General features: G+C 42.8%; 1 protein-coding gene across 3 annotated transcripts in view; it reads right to left on the bottom strand.

Moving 5' to 3' along the window:
- ADK (adenosine kinase) overlaps positions 1-23122 on the bottom strand; it is a 196243-nt gene that overhangs the window by 17313 nt on the left and 155808 nt on the right. For all 3 annotated transcript variants that reach the window (XM_053388069.1, XM_053388068.1, XM_053388070.1), the window contains exon 9: positions 19884-19998. In XM_053388069.1, coding sequence (XP_053244044.1) covers positions 19884-19998 — 115 coding nt within the window. The remainder of the gene's footprint in view (positions 1-19883; positions 19999-23122) is intronic.

Raw genomic sequence — 23122 nt, 5'->3', positions numbered from 1 at the left:
GAACAACATCTGTTTTGAAGAAAAAGCGACCCTAGGTGTTTGGTTTGGTTTTACGGTCTTAATGGAAACATTTCCTAGTCTTGGTCCTCCCCCCACCCCCCCGGTATTACAGTTCTGCTAGCCGACTGTTTCAAGTGATTTAAAAATTGTGTACCATTATCCATGTAACTTGTAATGTGTGGGTACAATAATTTTGGAGTGTCGGGGTCACAGATTAAATACGTACTACTAATTAATCAGCTAGGGCTTTCCAGGGGGTAATGTCATAAGGATGTGATAAAAACATAATTACCACCTTGTTAATGTGTAAATTACCAGAGTCATAGAAGGCTATACAAGTTCTGTCTCACAGTCATTGAAGGAATACACCAAATGTGCTTTGGGAGGCAGATGAGATGGGGGAAAACAAGCAACTCCCCTCCCAGGAGACCATAGGAGCTTTCATTGGTGGGTTTGTTTGTTTTTTAAAAATGTACATAGGTACCACTATAAGGAATGTGGCAGCATGATGTAGCACACTACACAGTTGTCAAAATGTTTAGGAAGATCGAGAGCAATCATGTAAAACAGTTCAAGCAAGGAAGCTGGATTGAGCCTTGTACAGCTCCTTCTGGCAACTCCTGCAGCCAAGCTGGTGTCAAAGTGCTCTGCTTTCCTTTGGACCACATCCGTGAGGCTGAGCAGCCTAGAACCTCTGTACACAATGCCCAGGCTTATGCCCCGGGGAGGTCACTCTGGTGCTAACACATCAGTTTGACTTCACCCCTGGAGGCACACTCCATTGTCTAGGGCTTGCCGATCAGAAGGTCGGTGGTTCAAATCCCCGCAACGGGGTGAGCTCCCGTTGCTCAGTCCCTGCTCCTGCCAACCTAGCAGTTCGAAAGCACCTCAAAGTGCAAGTAGATAAATAGGTACCGCTCCGGCGGGAAGGTAAATGGCGTTTCCGTGCGCCACTCTGGTTCGCCAGAAGCGGCTTGGCCATGCTGGCCACATGACCTGGAAGCTGTACGCCGCAACCCCAGTGTCGGTCACGACTGGACCTAATGGTCAGGGGTCCCTTTACCTTTACTCTCTTCGTTGCACAAAGCAAGCCATCCCCAAAAGGTTGAAGCTTTAAAAGACACTGAACATAAAAAAACCCCAAAACATTCGGCCAAATTTTATTCATTTAATTTGTATGCTGCCCTTCATCTAAAGATCACACAGCGGTTCACGACATAAAAATCCAAAGTGAGAACACAAAACCCCCTCCCACAAGCACATTTAAAAGGCCACAGAATGTTAATTAGAATGGTTATAGAGAAATGCTTTTGCCTGGAGCCTTCATTACATATCTTTAGGCGCCAGGTGAGCCTCCCTGGGGAGACAATTCCACAAGAGAGTGGGGCCACAGCAGGAAAGGCCCAGTCTCATGTTGCTACCCTCTGGACCTCTCGTGGAGGAGCCACACAAAGATGGGCCTCAGATGATGGTTGCAGGGTCTGGATCAGTTCATATGGGGAGAAGCATCCTTGAGGTACTGCAGTCCTGAGCCGTTTAAGGCTTTATGGGTAAAAAACAACACTCTGAATTGGGCCCAGAAACCAAACAATATAGGCAGCATCACGCAGGCTCATCTCCTCCCCTGCCCCAAGGCTTAATTTTTGTGAGAGTTCCACCCCAGAATCTGTTTCATCTGAGCCCTTAAACATGCAACATACCAATAAAGCAAAGTGTCCATTAAACTGTGTGGAGTATATTTCCTTCCCTTCTGAAATTATCACAGGAAGGGTGACAGTACAGAAGGCAACAACATATTTGCATTGCCGTCTTTTGCTCTCCATTCAGCAGTGCTCAAGGAATGCCCAAGATGATCAAATGCTTCTCCCACTGTCTTCAATGGGATCCAACCAAGCTTGAAAACATCTCCACCTTTTGATACACATTTCCCAAAGCTTACATTTAGCACTTTCTTTGTTTGGTCCCATCTTGCTTACGTTAGGATATAAATTCAGGATGTGAACCAGTCAAAGGCATGATATTGCATGCCACACATGCTGCCAGACACTTTGGGATTTGTGCAGGAAAAAGATATTGTGAAATTTAGATAGATTTCACAGACAGATTTTCCTGCAGGAAAAAGCACAGCCCACCAAATGTCTTGCTCTAGGATAAAACCGTATGGTTACTGGTATAGCTTACGTGAGTCTTCTTTTATGTCCCACAACATCTCTCAACCATTACGGGAATTAACTACTTTTGACACATGAACACATTTCAGACAAACAGAAAAAAACCCCCACCCAGATTTCACCTTGCCTTTGGAATTTGCTCTACTTGTCAGGCTGATTTTTAGATTAAAATAGAAAAAGTCTCTCCCCCCCCCCAGCTTTTTACAGGGTTTGTTGCTACTGGCACTACCAAATTGCAATTAGTTCACTGTTTTTATGTTTTAATTTCTGTTGTGGTTTTACAGTGATGTCTGCTTATCTCCTACTGTTAGCCACTTTGGAAATTCATTTAAAAGGAGGGATATAAATGTTTTAAATATAGGTAGTTAAGTTAGCTGATAGCTGTTGATAAGACTACTGTCTAACAACAAAGCAACTTCCCTCCCTGCCCTCAAAAGCCATATAAAATAGATGCAACGTGAGTTAATCATGAAGTGTGTGAGGTGTAGGGGTTAGAGTGTCTAACTAGGACCCGGGAGATCTGGGTTCAAATCCTCACCTGGTCATGAAGCTCATTAGGTGGGGCCTTCAGACAGTTACTGCCTCTCAGCCTAACCTACCTCACAGGGTTGTTGTGGGGGATTATACAGCATGGGCTGACAGCAAAATAGACACAGGGCTATTCTGCGCTCCCTAGGTGACTACAGAACTTCCAACCCAAAACTTGTATATCCTTGAAGTACGTTTGTAATTGTCATTTTAGGCTCGAATGAAAAATCCACAGAGGATAGGAGACAGGTTTCGTAAACTTGCATGCGCGTGCAAGTTGCTTGATCTTATTTTGATGCCATGTGTCACAACATTTTAAAAGAGCAACAGTTAATATAGATTGGAAAAGTCCATCTTTGCCCACTAGGTTTGCTTTTCATCGGAGTTGGAACTGTTCCACTGAACTGCCAAAACACACCACTTCTCCATGCTATCGACACGGCCGCTCAAGTCAGAAGTCAGAACTACAAGTTTCTGTTTATATGGTCTACCGTTCATCAGTATCAAATACAATGTAGGGTTATCAAGAGAGCCGCAGCAGAAAGAGAGAAAAAAAGACAAAATACCTGCACATATATTATGCCTTTTGAAACGAGAATATAGCGAAATCCACAAACAATCAGAAATAGTTAAAAATGCAGGCAATTCTGACTTGTAACTCAGCTTTAACCATTAAGACCTAGATAATTTATGATGAATAAATTTATTTCATATGGAGGAGGGTCAGATCCTCCTCTAGTTTCTAATGCCACTTTTTCAGAATTAGTTCCACCAAGATCAGTGTGGTTTTCTGTGATCTGAGGTTCATAGCTGTCAATGTTTCCCTTTTTTAAAGGGAAATTCCCTTATTCCGAATAGGATTCCTCGCAAGAAAAGGGAAAAGTTGACAGCTATGGTGAGGCTTAGAATCTGCCCATTAAGATGAAGGCAAAGAATTCATCTGAGATCTCCAGACGTAAAGTTGGATGGTATATCCCTATAAAAATTACAGCATAGCAGAATGTGGGCTAATGTATAAAGTTACTTTTGTAAGGGTAAACTCTCAAGTGCCAACACATGCCAGTTTCTCATTTGGATGCCATGGAAATCTGTGGTTAAGTGGCTTCCTGACTTGTTTGCCAGCTGAAGAGACAAATGAAGCAGGCAAATGCGACAGGAAGGTGAACAGCGCTTCTGCAAATATTGGGTTTTTAAGTCAGGATTTGATTGTCTGAACACGGCTGCTGTCATGCCCTACTACAGGTACACATTTAAACCCTTATTTCTGATTTTATCACTGATGTGTTTAGTAAAATTACAGGGTTATAATCTTCTTTTGGTTCCACCAATTCCTCCCTCAGGCTTTGTAAACTCTGTTTCCTTTAATTAAGATCTCCGCAGACTACTAATTTTTTTCCTGCTTCTAAGAACAGAGGTTTGCTTACTAAGTGGCTTTTCTCAAGACTCATGTAGCTTTTATATCTATATGAAGGAGAAGATGATGCTTGTACAATGAGATTTGAAATTTCTGCTAATCCCTAAGGGTTAGATTCAGCTCCCAACTGCATCAAAACATGGAGTAAATCACACTGATCTCAGTGGGATTAATTCTGAAAGAGTGGCATTAGCAACCAGTGAAGGATCTGACCCTCCAAATGAAATAAATTTATTCATCCTAAATGAGTTGTTGATTGTTCCTTTGATAATTAAGTACACAAGTCTATGATCCTTTTAGGATCACCTAATTAGTATCCAAATGATTTCACTTAATTGCTGCTGTAATTGGAATGTATAGGATTTACCTCCCTTCAAAATAATTATATGCACATTTTAGTATAAATTATGCAACAGTTTATTTAGTTTATAGATTATTTCCCACATATGGAACACAACTCATTAGGATGCTAGTTATCATAATCACAGTTTTGACAGGCATTTTCTAGCAAGAGCTCCTGAATCGTGCGTTTGCACAGCAAACCTTTAAAAACATAGCTCTGGGATAAAGCTACTCATAAAAGAAACAGAATGTGGCTTAGTAAGATACTTCCCTCCCCCAACAATTTACAGTAAAACTATAAAAATACCCATCATGTTGCTCAATATGAACTCAACAGCCAACTAGGCTAGAAGGCATAAATTAAAAATATCCCTCTTTCACTTTTCAAGAACGTAGTCAAGTTTATGGCATAGCCTGTCATTTTAAATTACCCTTATTTTAAAACGTTGCTTTACAGCACTATTATCTAACTGCATTTTGGTTTTAGGTTTTCCTTTTTGACCCATTAATCTATTTTTTATTTTTTTAAAAATACCCCCCTCCAAATTTAAGCAAGCGTATGTGGAAAATAGCACATTGGGAACATTCTGGCAAAAGGACAAAAACTAAATACTTTGTCAAATCTGAGGACATTTTTCTCCTTGGAGCTACTAATTATTATGAATGAAGAGCAAAGGGAGGAAAATAGAAATTGATTTACTGTACAGATAAGGGGCTACATTATCTGTGTGCGCTCATGCAGCGGGGATCGGCTGAAATCAATTGAGCTGTATCCTTTCATTTACTGTTCCTGGGTATTTGGCCTAATGTTCTGTGTTACTCAAATTATCAAGTCAACAAGCTATTGAGTTACAATAAGGGTTGATATGTTTTGCCAGTGATAGGCAAAACGTTTGTGGGAAAACCTACTGCCCAGCCCGACAAAGTCCTCTAATGCAAGTTATTGCCTGCAATTTCTGAAATCACAGAGATGATAGGACACAAACATGGGGACTTCTGACCTCCCCCATCAGCATGGTTCATTGGCATGAACCCTCTTGTTAATTTATGCTGAAAGTAATTTTCTGTAGTGTACTTGTGACTTAAAGAGAGTTTTCTGTGGTGCTCTCTGAGAGCCAGCCAGAGGCAGATGATTAAAACGGCACTCCCTCCTTGCAGTAAATTGGATAGCTGAGAAATTCCGCACCATTGCAATGTTTCTCAAACTTGGGTCTCCAGCTGTTGTTGGACTACAACTCCCATCATCCCTAGCTAGCATGACCAGTGGTCAGGGATGGTGGGAGTTGTAGTCCAACAACAGGTGGAGACGCAAGTTTGAGAAACAGTGTAGGTGAGGATGGGAACCTGTGGCCTTCCAGATGTCCGACTCCAACTCCCATCAGCCCCAGACAGCATGGCCAATAGTGAGGGGTGATAGGAGCAGGTTCTTCAACCCTACTTTAAGGATCCAAACAAATGCTGCCTGTGACAACCACCACACTTAACATAATGATTCAACTATCTAAGGCTTGACCTCTCTTTGGGAGTGAGGCTGGGCCATTTTGCCTGTAGGCCCTTCTAGGCCTTTGATTCTGGTTTCTGTTCGCAATAATAATAATAATAATAATAATAATAATAATAATAATAATAATTTATTATTTATACCCCACCCATCTGGCTGCGTTTCCCCAGCCACTCTGGGCGGCTTCCAATGAAAATCTACCTGGAGAGATTAAGATAACACAGTCTTACAGGTGAGACTAGCTGGAATTACCTTTCGCCAATTGCCTTTAATTTCTCTATTTGCAATTTCACAGCTGTACTTGAAAGCGAATTTTCTAAAACAACTAATGACACGACCCTGAACTCTAACAGAGATTCTTCTTGCTATGTATTTTTTTTGAAGGCAGGATGTCCTTTCTGATATGGAGATGAAGCAACACGGTGCCACATGTACAAAGCGCCACATTTATACTGGCACCTGTTTCCCCCCACAGGTGTTTATCATCTTTTGGCTCACCTTGTTCTGTCAACATTTCTTTTATCCCTCGGCTTTGTTGCCATTTTATTCCTGCTGACTGCCGAGACAGCTACTTGGGTAAGCTCGGCGTTCATCAGCACGTTCCACATGCAGCTGAACACTGTTGTGTTTTTCAAAAAGTGCACATCTTGAATCTTTCTGCCAAGATGGAAGCGCTGAAGGCTTTTCACACAAAAAAACAAATGCCGGCAAAGCCATATCAAGCAGTCTGTTATTCTGTGTTAGCAGCCTTGGTGCTGCAACCAAGACATCAATTGATGAACCAGCTTCTTCAGAGAAGAGCAGGGGTCAATGAAGTTGTTAGTTCTCTTCCTTGGCATTGTTGCATTAACTTTACATCTCCATTTACAATTGATCCAGCTATGATTATGATTATGACTATCTGAATTTATATACCGCCCTATACCCGGAGATCTCAGGGCAGTTCACAGAACAAAATAAAAAAACCACAAAATATATAATCAAAATTTAAAAAACCAATAACCCCCCTCAAAAAACCCCACACATTTTAAAAGCGCATAGGCTACTTTCTATTCATAAATTAGCCAAATGTACAATTCTCTTTCCCTGACTTCAAGGGTGCGGAATTGTCACTTATTAGCCAAACATTCATCACTATGAATAGGAAGGAAGGGATTTTTTGCTGCAGGGACCCTAGGGCAGGAATTCTCTGTACGCTCCACATAATGTCATGCATGTAACCTCCTTTGGGGATTCTTGTCAGCGATGGCCATGCAATTCACTGTCATGGTAGAAGACACACTCTGCTTTCACTAATCCACTGGAAGATGGATTACTGCTGTGTGTTGTTTGTGGGGCTGCCTTTTAAAGAGGTCCAGAAAACGGCTGCAGGATAACTAACCGGAACGAAACATTTGAACATATTAAGGCAGCGCTTCATCATCTAAAGCGGCTTCCAGGCCCAATTCAAAGTGCTGGTTGGGACATTTAAAAGCCTTTAACAATTAGGGACTAGCTACATGACAAAAATTGGGATGCGGGTGGCGCTGTGGGTAAAAGCCTCAGCGCCTAGGGCTTGCCGATCGAAAGGTCGACGGTTTGAATCCCCGCGGCGGGGTGCGCTCCCATTGCTCGGTCCCAGTGCCTGCCAACCTAGCAGTTCGAAAGCACCCCCGGGTGCAAGTAGATAAATAGGTACCGCTTTATAGCGGGAAGGTAAACGGCGTTTCCGTGTGCTGCGCTGGTGCTGGCTCGCCAGAGCAGCTTCGTCACGCTGGCTACGTGACCCGGAAGTGTCTGCAGACAGCGCTGGCTCCCGGCCTCTTAAGTGAGATGGGCGCACAACCCTAGAGTCTGTCAAGACTGGCCCGTACGGGCAGGGGTACCTTTACCTTTACCTTACATGACAAAAAACACCTCCCAAATTTCTATGTGGCTTAGTACGTAGAATGAAGGAATAGTTTGCTCTGAGGGACAAGCATTCCTTCTCTAGAGTTCCAGTTCAAGACTGTTACAAACAGCAGCCTAGGGAGTAACTATACCACTCCCAGTTCCTTTCTGATTAACATCCTGCCAGATGAAAAGTTCTAGAGAGCTGGAAAACTTGATCATTATTTTGTGACATAGAGGTTGTTGTTTAGTCGTTTAGTCGTGTCTGACTCTTCGTGACCCCATGGACCAGAGCACACCAGGCACTCCTGTCTTCCACTGCCTCCCGCAGTTTGGTCAAACTCATGTTCATAGCTTCGAGAACACTGTCCAACCATCTCGTCCTCTGTCGTCCCCTTCTCCTTGTACCCTCAATCTTTCCCAACATCAGGGTCTTTTCCAGGGAGTCTTGTCTTCTCAGACATAGAGGTAGCGAGCTCATTTGGAGCCCCAACGTAGGTTCTGGCAAGACATTTCCTCTGGTCCCAGAATACAGACTGAGAGACCAAAGAAAAAGAGACTGCAAAGCCACAGCAACCTTCAGGAATTCTAGGGTAGGAAAAGGTTTGTTAGAAATCAAGAGATCACTTCCAGTCTACAAGGCTCCTTCAGTGGCATAACTGGAACGCTATTGGTGGGACTCATCTAAGGCACTGGAAAGCCTGAGGTGGGCAGATAGTGCAAATTGCCCTCCCTCCTACTGCAAGTCTGGGAGACGATAACAATGGATATAAAGAGCATCTTATGTTTCAAGGGTACAAATAAATTTTGAATCTGGAAGAAAGTAACTAACCATTTGCAAGCAAGTGAGCAGCATCACATAGATTTTACCCTGAAGATCAGAGCACCTAACTCTGATTTTGTTCCAGCTATGTCAGTTACCTACCTGTAACTGGGCTCAAAGTAAAGTGCTAATGTTGGCTTTAATGTTGACAGTGAGAGATTTTACTTTCTTGGGCTCCATGATCACTGCAGATGGTGACAGCAGTCACGAAATTAAAAGACGCCTGCTTCTTGGGAGAAAAGTGATGACAAACCTAGGCAGCATCTTAAAAAGCAGAGACACCACCTTGCCAACAAAGGTCCGTATAGTTAAAGCTATGGTTTTCCCAGTAGTGATGTAGGGAAGTGAGAGCTGGACCATCAAGAAGGCTGATCGCCGAAGAATTGATGCTTTTGAATTATGGTGCTGGAGGAGACTCTTGAGAGTCCCATGGACTGCAAGAAGATAAAACCTCTCTATTCTGAAGGAAATCAGCCCTGAGTGCTCACTGGAAGGACAGATCCTGAAGCTGAGGATCCAATACTCTGGCCACCTCATGAGAAGAGAAGACTCCCTAGAAAAGACCCTGATGCTGGGAAAGATTGAGGGCACAAGGAGAAGGGGACGACAGAGGACGAGATGGTTGGACAGTGTTCTCAAAGCTCCTAACATGAATTTGACCAAACTGCGGGAGGCAGTGGATGACAGGAGTGCCTGGTATGCTCTGGTCCAGGGGGTCACAAAGAGTAGGACACGACTAAACAACTAAACAACAACAAACATTGGCTTTTAAAGCTGGCTCATTAATCAGGTTACCTAAGGAATCAACTTCCCCAACACTTAATTAGGATCAGTTTCAGAAGTCTTGTTCTATGTTCTACTCATACATGGAATTAGACAGCAAGCACAAGACAATGGGACTTACTGGTAGTGGCATGGAGGTGGGATTCCAGGAAAAACAACTTTGGTGATAGCAACCACCACTGGACCCAATGAGTTTTAGCTATACACCATTTTGGCCTTAGGTGCAACCTCCAGAACAAAACCCCTCTGTAATTTGCGGGCCTACTTTATACTGAATATCTTTTTAATTCAAAAAGCTTTCAGTATTTAGTCAGATGCTTCTTGCTTTGCTTTTAATTGAAACAATATCTTCATGCTGCTACTTTATTATTCCAGTTATAGTTTTGCAGTTTTATTCTGCATTTTTTATTGTACTGTACTGTTTTATGTTTGGTAACGCACACTTTGAATGTATGCTACCCATTTTCTTTCCAGATTTCTAGCTCAATTACATACGCTAATCTTGTGTTATCAAAAGCCTCAGGTAAAGTTTCTAATGATTCTGAAACTTTTAAACCGTTCTGAGCAAGTAAGACAAAATCCTCTGGCAAGAGCCACAAACTAGTCACAGTAAAAAGGAAGCAAACATCCCCACCTGTCAATGCAAGGAGCAGTAAAAAGGAATATCATTAGTAGTTACTGCTTGCTGAAGTGCTTGCAGATGGAACTTCAAGAGATCCGTACAGAAACCAACCGAGTGCAATAGGTACTGTAATCTAGCTGACTATAATTACACAATTATTGGTGAATTTGCTGTTGATAAACAATGCAAGCATTAGGATATTGTGGGTTGGTGTTTTTTTTGTTTTTTTTTACAATGAAGTGATTAAGAAAGCTGTTTATCCCCCTCCCACTATATCCTGTTAATAAAATCGGTGTTGCAGATGTTCATGTATGCGGCATTGATGTTTAATGGTGCGTGATGCTCTAGGTGGTTCCCATAACCTCGCTTTGTCTGGTATGAGCTTACTCAATTGATATGATAATAGAGAAAAGAAGGCTGAAACAAGCTGGGCTGTCCTAGCACAATTTGCATAGCTTTTAAATTTGCCACTATTTGATAGCCAACTGCTTATAGAATTCTTGTTCAGTTGTCACTGACAACAATATATTGTACAAACAGCACTATGGAACTGCCTGAGCAGGTGGCAATGCGAAGGGAGAGAGCAGAGAATAACCAGCTTATTGCAGTTTTTATATCTGTTATCCAAATTGAATTCTGCTACTTTTTTTGTGAATAACTTAAAACATCCACCACATTTGGCCCAGGGCTTATTAGGGTTTAACATGCAAATATTGGAGCTGGATTTAGAATACTATGATTCACTAAAATATTCACTCTAGTCGTCCCCCCCCCCACAATGTCAATTTATTTTGTTTGTTTGTTTAATCTGCGTGCCACCCTTCATCCGAAGATCACCGGGGGTCTGTGTGTGTGGTTCACAACATAAGAATACAAAATAAGCATACAAAATGCATAATAAAAGACAAGCAAAAATCAACCAACAACCCCCTCCAACAAACACATTTAAAAGGCCATAGAATGCAACCGAAGTCTTAAAATTAACAAAACATGAATCAATATATTAATTCAGAGGGAATTAATACAAAGGCACCTGATTTCCACCCATTTAATTAATAATAATAATAATAATAATAATAATAATAATAATAATAATAATAATTTATTATTTATTATTTATACCCCGCCCATCTGGCTGGGCCTCCCCAGCCACTCTGGGCGGCTTCCAAAAGAATATGAAAATACTGTGATGCATCAAACACTAAAAGCTTCCCTAAACAGGGCTGCCTTCAGATGTCTTCTAAAAGTCTGGTAGTTGTTGTTCTCTTTGACATCTGGTGGGAGGGCGTTCCACAGGGAGGGCGCCACTACCGAGAAGGCCCTCTGCCTGGTTCCCTGTAACTTGGCTTTTCGCAGTGAGGGAACCGCCAGAAGGCCCTCGGTGGATCTCAGTGTCCGGGTAGAACGATGGGGGTGGAGACGCTCCTTCAGGTATACTGGACCGAGGCCGTTTAGGGCTTTAAAGGTCAGCACCACCACTTTGAATTGTGCTCGGAAACGTACTGGGAGCCAATGTAGGTCTTTCAAGACCGGTGTTATATGGTTTCGGCGGCCGCTCCCAGTCACCAGTCTGGCTGCTGCGTTCTGGATTAGCTGTAGTTTCCGGGTCACCATCAAAAGTAGCCCCACGTAGAGCGCATTGCAGTAGTCCAAGCGGGAGATAACCAGAGCATGTACCACTCTGGCGAGACAGTCTGCAGGCAGATAGGGTCTCAGCCTGCGTACCAGATGGAGCTGGTACACAGCTGCCCTGGACATGGATTTAGCCTGTGCCTCCATGGACAGCTATGAGTCCAAAATGACTCCCAGGCTGCGCACCTGGTCTTTCAGGGGCACAGTTACCCCATTCAGGACCAGGGAATCCTCCACACCTGCCCGCCTCCTGTCCCCCAGAAACAGTACTTCTGTCTTGTCAGGATTCAATCTCAATCTGTTAGCCGCCATCCATCCTCCAACCGCCTCCAGACACTCACACAGGACCGTCACCGCCTTCACTGGTTCTGATTTGAAAGAGAGGTAGAGCTGGGTATCATCCGCATACTGATGAACACCCAGCCCAAACCCCCTGATGATCTCTCCCAGCGGCTGCATGTAGATGTTGAAAAGCATGGGGGAGAGGACAGAACCCTGAGGCACCCCACAAGTGAGAGCCCAGGGGTCTGAACACTCATCCCCCCCCCACCACTTTCTGAACACGGCCCAGGAGGAAGGAGCGGAACCACTGTATGACAGTGCCCCCAGCTCCCAGCCCCTCAAGACGGTCCAGAAGGATGTTATGGTCGATGGTATCAAACGCCGCTGAGAGATCCAGCAGAACTAGGAAACAGCTCTCACCTTTGTCCCTAGCCCGCTGGAGATCATCAACCAGTGCGACCAAGGCAGTTTCAGTCCCGCGATGAGGCCTGAATCCCGACTGGAAGGGATCCAAATGGTCCGCTTCTTCCAGGTGTGCCTGGAGTTGTTCAGCAACCACTCACTCAATCACCTTGCCCAAGAATGGAAGATTTGAGACTGGGCGATAGTTGCCCATCGTGGCCGAATCTAAAGATGGTTTTTTAAGAAGCAGTTATAGACAGGAACTAGCATGAACTTCTGCATTTTCATGGTTGCGCATGAGCAACCACATTTCTTCCCCCCCCCAAAACCTGACACATGTGAGGCTGCTGAAATGTCACATGCAACTGTGTGACTTGGGTCTGGGAGAGCCAAACTTCGATTTGGCTGTATTTATCCAATGCCAGAGCTTGAAATGGAGGCTTTGAAAAAGTGTACCCAAGAAAACACAACCAAGGTGTGTTTTCCAAGCTCACCTGCAGGATTCCTGGTAACATTTGTTTAAAATAATCAAAGGCTTGTATAGTGATTGTATAGTGGTTAGTACTCTGCGTTGTGAAGACAGTCTCCTGGATCCACTACAGACATATAAAATACCACCAGCCAGGCCTCTGCTGCCTTCTGGAACGCAACCATCTGCTTATATTGGACAAGTTTCCTGCTTCTAGTGCTTCAGATTCTTGGCTGCCACTTTTAGACTTGAGCTGTGCCTCCCCTGGATCACAACATTGCCTCCAACTCTGCCGGGTCCTTCTTATAAGCCCTGTTCCCGCAAAAATTCAAGGATTCCCACCCTTCTGTTTCAACTCCAGTCACAAAGGGCTACAGCAACAAATTAAAAATGGAAATTAACCCAAGTTTTCAAGTAATTTTTCTAAGCAGATCGAGACTATGCAGTACAGTCATACCTCAGGTTAAAGTAGCTTCAGGTTGAACATTTTCGGGTTGCACTCTGCGATGACCCAGAAGTAACGGAATGGGTTACTTCCGGGTTTCGCCGGTCGCGCAGACGCTCAAAACGACATCACGCGCATGCGCAGACGCAGCGGATCATGACCTGCACACGGTTGTGTTCTGCTCTGGATGCGAACGGGGCTCCGGAATGGATCCCATTCACATCCAGAGGTACCACTGTACAGTGGTACCTCGGGTCACATATGCTTCAGGTTACATACGCTTCAGGTTACAGACTCCGCTAACCCAGAAATATTACCTCGGGTTAAGAACTTTGCTTCAGGATGAGAACAGAAATCGTGCTGCGGCGGCGCGGCGGCAGCAGGAGGCCCCATTAGCTAAAGTGGTGCTTCAGGTTAAGAACAGTTTCAGGTTAAGTACAGACATCTGGAACGAATTAAGTACTTAACCCGAGGGACCACTGTACATGGTATGAGGGTCATCAAGGGATCTAGCCCTTCTGCCTCCAAACTTCAGCACCTTCTGTACAAAGGCCAGCAAAGAGAATACCCCAAGATGAAAACAGTTAAGAACCATTCCATACATAACGTTCTCATTTTGTTTTCATGAGACTGTAAAAGGACTATTAGGAAGTGTAATCATTGTCATCATCAAACACGGAAAATGTATGACTCCGGTGGCATCAGCCGTAACTAAATATTAAATTATTTAATGTAAACTCACAAGGACCTGAACCAATGGCCACTTTGTCTAATTGGATGACTATGATGTGAGCGATCAAATCCCAAAGGCGGTAAAGCAATTTCTGTGTGAATGTTTGTGTGGAGCAATAATAGCAAGCTGCATAAATATTTCACATTAAGGCTTCAAAGCATGGATCTTTTGCTTGACAGAATTGTTAACTGCGGCCAAAGTATGTTAACCATATATCTCAAATCTATAAAAAAACAAAGCAGCAAAACATCATCAACCAGAGGTTGTTTGAAAAATACTGAGGCAATCGAAACATGGGGGGGGGGCAGCATGTGCTACAGTCCTCCTGAGACTGTATCCCTTTAAAATGTAGGGGGAAGAATCAGCCAGATGTTTGGCAGGAGGCTGTGCACATTCAGAAATGATATGGTCTCAATAGCATTGTTCCACACCCCTTTCTGAACATCTGCACTAGCTCTCAATAGAGAGAGCATCAGTAATAGTTTGTTGCATTACTAACAAGAACATTATTGCTTAATAAAGACACTTATTTGTAAATTACCCTTCCCAAAATGCTTAAAACACACATGCACATTTGAGCTTAAATAATAGCAGATCTGTATTCAAATGCTAATGTCTTCTACAAGGTAAGGCATGCCAGCAGATTTAATCACTGTTAACTAGAGGTTTAAATTCAAACCAGCCTCAACCTTGGGCAGTATGACATTATCAGAAAACCATTAATGGTCTGAAACAAAAGAGACGCACATTAGTAAAAGCAAAGCGTACAAAGGTAAAAAAAAGGGAAGTTTTATTAAAAGTATTGATCATGACCTAAGGCACCACAGACATTGATCTTTCTGCATCCTGCAAGAAAAAAAATGTTAACAGCAACATATTATTGATCTATCATTAAGCTGGCTACAGAAGTTAGCTTTTAAATCTGAGTCTGTTATTACTGCAGAAGAAGGAAACTTGATAAATTTATGATATGGTAAATTCATGATATGTCTGCTTTAATTTCAGTGCCCAAATTTACAGGCAATCCCACTTCCTTTAAAGTAAATGGCAAGGGCTGACTAATTTCAACACATCTGGATTTTTCCTTTATTAAAAGGTAAAGGGTAAAGGGACCCCTGACCATTAGGTCCAGTCATGACCGACTCTGGGGTTGCGGCGCTCATCTCGCTTTATTGGCCGAGGGAGCCAGCGTACAGCTTCCGGGTCATGTGGCCAGCATGACTAAGCTGCTTCTGGTGAACCAGAGCAGCGCACGGAAACGCCATTTACCTTTCCGCCGGAGCGGTACCTATTTATTTACTTGCACTTTGACGTGCTTTCGTACAGCTAGGTTGGCAGGAGCAGGGACCGAGCAACGGGAGCTCACCCCGTCGCGGGGATTCGAACCGTCAACCTTCTGATCAGCAAGTCCTAGACTCTGTGGTTTAACCCACAGCGCCACCCGCATCCCTCTTCCTTTATTACTCCCTCTATATTTGATTCTGGTCTTCTGGTACATTGTCTTCTGGTACATTGTCTTCTGGTACAATGAATGTCAACCATTACTATGAATATCTGAGTTGAAGAAAGGGGAGAAGTCTGGGTCCTTTTCCAAGGATTTGCTATAAGACGTTAAGTAGTGCCCTTCCCTTGAGAGCAACTATACAAAATATATGTATTTTAGGAAACAATACAAATGTAATATAAATACACATGTTTTCTGTGAGTGTGCTTCAACTGGGCTGTAAGATTTCACCCTACCCATAACTAATGGTGGAGTATCACTACAAGTGATTTTATTATTATTATTATTGAGGAAATTAACTCCAGTGCAGTAAACAGTGATGTGGAACACCATCAGAGAATACTGCCCTGGTATGTACATTCACAGGAGACCAGAGATGCCACACTGAGGTGGGGAAATTGACACAAATTCCTCTCCCACACAGGTAACTTCCTGTGTGAGTGTAGGTTTTCATGCAAACAATCTATTATGAAAAAGCTTTATTCAAGCAATCTGCAAGGAGATCCTGCGTTCAGGTGGGAGGCTTTTGATGAGATAGAGAGGCTTGCATCGCTCTTGAACTGTGCTATTAAAGTACTAGGGCCCTGTGCATGAAAGAACAAGGACTATATTTGGATTCAAATAGTTTTAGGCGGAAGGTCTTTTGGGGGGGAGGGGAAGCCCCCTAAGACCACAGCTTTTCCACACAATTGTCTGCTGCCCCAGAATAATTATACATCCGTTGAGTTGACACATCTTTGCCCAAGACAGCACTTTCAGCATGTTTTTTCAGTACTTTTGAAAACCTTGTTAAAAAGCAAACTACCTATCATTTTGACACACTGACCAATGGGTACCATATTTAAACACATCAACAAGCTATCTCTTTCTAATGCCTTGTGTGTCAGTGAACAACTTAACCTTGGCCTCATCCAAAATCGAAATAGTGCACGTTCTACAGTGAGGGGGGAAAGTGTTTGATCCCCTGCTAAATTTGCCCATTTGCCTTCTGACGAAGAAATGAGCAGTCCATAATTTTAATGGTAGGTTTATTGTAGCTGTGAGAGACAGAATAACAACAGGAAAAACCCCAGGAACCCAGAACACAAAAGTCAGAGACTGATGTGCATTATAATAAGTGAAATAAGTATTTGATCCCCTATCAACCAGCCAGATGTCAGGCTTCCTGGTATCTTCACTGTATGTAAGGAGATGAGATTAGAATCACGTGGTCATTTCTTCGTCAGAGGGCAAACGGGCAAATTTAGCAGGGGATCAAATACTTTCCCCCCCTCACTGTATATGGTGTCTTAGCTAATCTATCTGTAGAGCACGTTAATGTCAACCTAGTTAGAATGAGTTCCTTCCTCTGCTGAATGAAATACAATTGCCTCGGGTCTATTTTTGGGGAATCCTGCAACGTTATTTAAGTTTTTACTCTGAGTAACTATACATTGGAATCTGCTCTGGATCAATACTGAGTAGAATTTCAATGACAGTTTTATCCTCCCAAAGTCAAACATTCACTGTTATCTAAGTTGCTTGAGCCACAGGACAAAGGCTAGATTATGAAGGCAACGCGTCTGCTGTTAAAAAGTAGAAAATTCTCTCAACTGGGTGGCTTAAAGCACACACCTTCATGAGCATGCTAGTAGTGCCCACTGCCATTAGCCCATCTCTCATAAACCATTTTATAATGTATGGTTTGCGGGGCTGGAGGAGGCTGATCCATATTCAATAGGAGAGGAAGGGTGTATGAGTGTGTATGGAGGAAATAATAACAAATTGGTATATCTTTGGAGAATTGCCCCACAGGCCATGCATTTTTATGTTCTTAATCATTATTAAACGACTTCATGTCACACACTGCCTGGTGAATGGCTGCGTCCTGACACAAGAACGAATTACAAATGAAATGGAAGATCAAGCCGTATTAGAGGGACTGCCTCTGGGAAATGAAAATCTTTAATTCTCTTTTATTATTGACATTTATTTGGCTGCCACGAATAACAACACGGCAAAGAGATTCGGCTACGCTTGTGTGCTGAACAGCTTATCCCTGGGCTCAAAACCGACTTAACATTTATCATGTTTGCTTATGGAGCTGACACTGTGGCATACACTTCTCTATCCATCTTGAATTTATTAGGCATATTAAGCTTTTTTAAAAAAAAGAGGAAGGGCATCCCCTCTTTTGACTTGATTTTCATAAGGAACAAACAGCACAGTTTAGAAAACATTAGTCCTCAAATACACTTCTAATTACAAAAAAGAGAGAGTATTTTAGAGTGGATTAATGGATATGCTATCACTTCCAGCTCGAAGAATGAAACAAATGCTTAGTGACAGAAGCTACTAACATGTATGCATAAATGGCCCTTATTATCATCTTGGTTCAGCCAGCCATAGAAGGCAGGGAGGTTTGTTTAAATTCTGAAGTTGTCCCAGAAGGAATGGTCATAAATTAATTTGGGAGGGAGCGGACTGCTCTCATACTGAGTTTTTAAAAGCTGGTTTAAGACAAAGCTGACTCAGAAGCAATATAGGAAGTCCCATGGCAGCAAAAATGAACATTGTGTATCGATACGCTGCGGGGTTCTGACGCAAGTGTCTGCCATGATTAAAATTCATTGTGTGGATAGCTCCCGTATAACCTCTATGACCTATGAAATATCCAACAAAACTCTTGCCACTGGAGTAGATGTTTTAGCAGTAGTAGCGGTAAGGTTAGGGTTATGCAGCTCATCACCACAGATGAAGCAATAGAGTACTGAACTGTATGTAAATACATTTTGCTGCACAGAAACGAATGACAAACAGCATTCCCTGCTGCATAGGTTAGCAAGCTACAGCACTGTTTAATAAACAAGCATGGGCAATCTAAATTAAAAAGAAGATGTAAAGCCCCCCAGACAGTCATGTTTGCAATGCTTAAATTGGAATATCACATATCATCATTTCTTCCTCACAAAAGCACCTCCTGCCCCCTTTCAGAAGATGGGGAAATTGCCAACTGGGAAACCCTTAGAGTGGGGTTTTCAAATAAAAGCAACTGGAAATTCACTTCACAGTACACACTTTCATTTCCATTGCCGCCTCTTAAAAGAATTAACTGTTTCAGCAGCTGTTGTATGGTGAACTCATGCTCGTGGCCAACATAATTCAGTAGCTAATGCTCAGTGTATAAAACCAGAATAAAAATAATTTGAATCAATATTTTCAACCTGCTTTGTAAGAAGCAACTCACATAATAATAATATACATCACTGATCTTAAAATACATACACACACACACACAATCAGCAAGCAGGTCTTGTGTCAGGTGTCCACATGCAAGGATGATTAAAATTCCAAGCAGTGCTGGATTGTGGCCATTAGTACAATAAACTCAATTTTATGCAACATTTTGGAGAAGCAAAATATTATATATATCCTGCGGTATTCTCTCTGATGATGGGGAGCATCTGTCAGTGGAATGAGGAGGAAGGCAATTTATGGTGATTCTTCCCCCACACCCCAGCCTCCCTCAAACTTGTTCTGAAGGCTTCCCCCATCAGCAGAGGAAACAACATTGGATACTAACCAGAGCATATTAGTATTAAGATTTGTATTGTTATTGGTAATTATATCATCATTGTTTTCAAGAAACTCCTGAAGTACTAGTTCTGTCCTACAAAAGCAGGATTCCCCTAGATTTAAGCCATGGCTAACATACGCTGATTGCCGAAGAATTGATGCTTTTGAACTGTGGTGCTGGAGGAGACTCTTAAGAGTCCCATGGACTGCAAGAAGATCAAACGTATCCATTCTTAAGGAAATCAGCCCTGAGTGCTCACTGGAAGGACAGATCGTGAAGCTGAGACTCCAATACTTTGGCCACCTCATGAGAAGAGAAGACTTCCTGGAAAAGACCCTGATGTTGGGAAAGATTGAGGGCACAAAGAGAAGGGGACGACAGAGGACGAGATGGTTGGACAGTGTTCTCGAAGCTACAAACATGAGTCTGACCAAACTGCGAGAGGCAGTGGAAGACAGGAGGGCCTGGCGTGCTCTGGTCCATGGGGTCACGAAGAGTCAGACACGACTAAACGACTAAACAACAACAACAACATATGCTCAAATGTTCAGCCAATCTTCTCTTTGTTTCCCAGAACAGCTGTTCTGATGCTTCTTTGCCTGTCCGCCCCCATCTTCTTTTTCACAAGTGCACTTCATGCTCAGGCACCATATATTCCAAATCTTTAATCAACTTTGTTCCTTGCTTGGAACCCTTTCATTGGTCTGCATCCTTTCTGAAATGTGGCGGCCCACTGAGACCCAACCAATGCTGAATGGAGTGCTATTCCCTTATATACCTTGGATATAATGCTTAAAAACTACGTACCTGTGGCCATAATAGTGTCTTCCTTCCCTTGGGTGAATACGACAACCCGCTGTCTTTTCAGGTTCGCTTTGGGCAAGGCTTGTGCTTTCCGGGCTATCTCCTTAATGTCCTCAGTCTGGTGACACAAAAAAGAAAAACAAAAGATGTATTGTATGTAGGACAAAAGAGCACACTTGAGATTTTAACTTTATTTGAATAATGTAAGGAAATTACTTTAGATATGAAAACGGACTTTTCCATTTGGATTCAAACTGTGGTTTGAGAACTTGTTTGGTTTAACTAACTGTGGTTGGATTCAGTTTGTTTTAAGATGAATGTGGAAACATCCACTCCACTTAGAAACAGGAGAGAGGGAAAAAATGTTAAGAAAAGGCGGCGTAGGGCACACGCCTGCACCAACAAGGGTCAGTGAAACAGAAAACACTACTTTCCTGACCTCTCTTGCATTTCTAACATGCACGAATTAACGTTTTCCAAAGTTGTATCACTTCACTCTTGACACTAAACTTCATGTGCATTAGTGTTGCCCACATTTTTCTAGAATTACAGTGTTTCCCTGTAACTTCATACTAACACTATTTTTCTGCAAGGAATTTGGTGTCATTGCCATTTGGCTGCCATTAATTCTTACACTAAGAGAGAGAAGTTTGTCTCCTAGAGTGATTGGAAAATCTCACTGTTCTCCCCAAAGTGGGTTTTCTTCACTTTGTTAGTTGATCCACAAATGAACACCTGCATTTATGTCTACTAAGCATTTTAGGCAGCTTGCAGCACAAGGCGGGTGGATGGGTGGGTTATGGGTTTCTACCCCAACCCTTGCTTTAGCCCTTACCCCTTCGAATGGCTTTCTGTTCACTGTCAGCCATCATCCTCATTGGCAGAGAAGAGGAAAAGGGGCATCATGGAGAGACTGGAAACAAAGATCTGTACCAAGGTGATATTGCACAGGAGTAAGTCCCTCATGGTAACAAAAGAGATTTCTGTCCTTGCCCTATGAGGCCTTAGGCTACCTCCTATGGTTTCTTACAGATAAGCACAGCCTCCCAGCTGTTCCTTTATTTTAGCTAAAAAGATGGAATACCCATCAATGGTGCCTGATCCCTCCACCTTGGACAATAAGAACAAATAAAGAATCAGGGCACAGTACTTGTAGAACACAGGGGGAGCACCAGTAAAACCAGGTCCCTTTCAAGGAAGGTAGAAGAAATGAACTGCCACTCTAAGGGAGGGACAACTCAAAGATCTTCTGGGAGTGATGACTTTCCCCCCCTGCCTTCAAGGGATTGGAGGATGACAAACCACTTGGTGGTATCCCGGTGCCCACTTGGGGAAATGAAAAACTGAGTCTGAAGAATTTGACGCTATAGATGCTAGTGAACCTAGGCTCTTTGGCAGTGCAGAATATGGGGTGAAAATCCTCCACACGACTCTGCTCCACTCGTGCAGCACTGTGGGGATGGGAGGAAAAACCATGGAGGTGGAAATTACGTGGGAGAAAAGGTTCATGCCCCCCAGAATTATTGTTCTAATCAAATTTTGTGCCTCCTGTGCCTGATTAAACAAATAAAACATACAGGAGATCCAATCAAAGATTACCCTCATCATGTGTAAGTTGGCCCTCCTTTGGTAAATTCGTTTACAATCTGTCAGTGTCATTACAGATAAATCCAATCTATACTAAGAAATCCAAAACTTTCGGATGATTGTACAAATCAGTCTGACTCTATGACATACAAATTCTTGCACCGCATATTGTAAGCTGTTATCTGTTTAGCATGATCCTCTTATATTTGAAGTGGTTTTAATTAATTGTGTCCAGAATCCCACTAGAACCAATTTGACTTTCTTGCAATACTACATAAAGTACAAAAGGCTCTTCGTTTTAAATCCTTAGCAGGGACATCTTTTAAGACATGTACCAGCAATTCCCATCACCTAATTTGCTTTTTGCTTTGCCCTGCTCTGGCCTGGTTTGTGTATCACAGTAAGACACACAAATATATGGGCTCCTGAAGAAGAGCTCCTAGCTGCCTTGCTTCTTCCCAGTCTTTTTTTCACCCCCATGAAGCACTAAGATAAGCCAAGATTTGGCTTAGCATGTCATCTGATCCTGGACTTAAGCTCTCTCCTCGGTAACCACAAGGTGTAGCCGAGAACAAGCCTTAGTTACAGCTCGTGGTTAGGGAGGAGAGACCTTAACCACAAGGTTGGGTTCAGATAACTTGCAAAGCCAAATCTTGGCTTGTGGCTCAGCGCACTGCGGTGTGGGAGTAAAACAGACCAGGAAGGAGAAAACAGTTACAAGCTCCTCTCCCAGAGCCTGCGTAGTCCCAGGAAACCATAGATCATCTTACAGGAGGTTATGTTGCTTATCTCACCAGCATGCAAACTGCCTTTTCTCACTGCATATTTCTGAACCCTTTTTATTGCCTGAGATTCCCCCCCCTTTTGATTTTTTGTTAAAATATATATTATCCAAAACGTAGTGCCAGGTGTAACTGACCTTAACCAGGAAATAAAACCATGGTTATTTGTCTCCAAAGTTTATGGCAGACTAATTTAAAAAGGCATACAGATCATTTTATTAGAAGTTACCACAGAAAGGAGGAAATGTAGAGCTGTTTTGGGTGGCAGTCATGCCTCTCCCATAATGTTTAGTAGTAGCCTTAATCAGTCAAAGTACAAAGCTGCAGGTTTTTACAAAATTTCTCTGTGCAGTACAAACAGTTATGGCATTCTTTTATTGCATCTTCTTTTGAGTTATACAAGTAGCAATGAAACAAAGCTTGCCAGGCACAACAAATACCTAAAAAGCACTCTCTGCTCCCAGAGGAAACTGCCCAGTCATTAAGTACTTCTACACAGGTGTTTGCCCCCAGAGGCACATTGGGTAATACTTTGGGACAGGTCCTTTCCTGTGGTGGCACCCCAATTGTGAAATCCCCTCTCCCGGAGCTAGTTTTGGGTGCCATGTGAAAATGGTTCTCTTTGTCTCTACTTACAGTTGATTGCAAAGTTTGCTCTTTTTGCTACCACGGAATCTTACTGCTCTGCAGTTTTATGTTAATTCCTTATTTTAATCTAGTTTTAAACAGCTTTTTGCTCAACATACCGCTTTAGAGTGAAGGCGGGGAGAGTGGATTTTTCCTCCAAATGGAAAGCCTCTCTGTACTTAAATAACTAGCACTAGCTTATGTTCTCCAGGATGCATTCGTTTTCTAAGTGGATGTAATCCCCTA

The sequence above is a fragment of the Podarcis raffonei genome, chromosome 5 (assembly GCF_027172205.1).
Source record: "Podarcis raffonei isolate rPodRaf1 chromosome 5, rPodRaf1.pri, whole genome shotgun sequence".
Taxonomy (NCBI): domain Eukaryota; kingdom Metazoa; phylum Chordata; class Lepidosauria; order Squamata; family Lacertidae; genus Podarcis; species Podarcis raffonei.
Note: the sequence above shows the minus strand (reverse complement) of the source record. Positions and strands in the feature narration are given on the sequence as shown.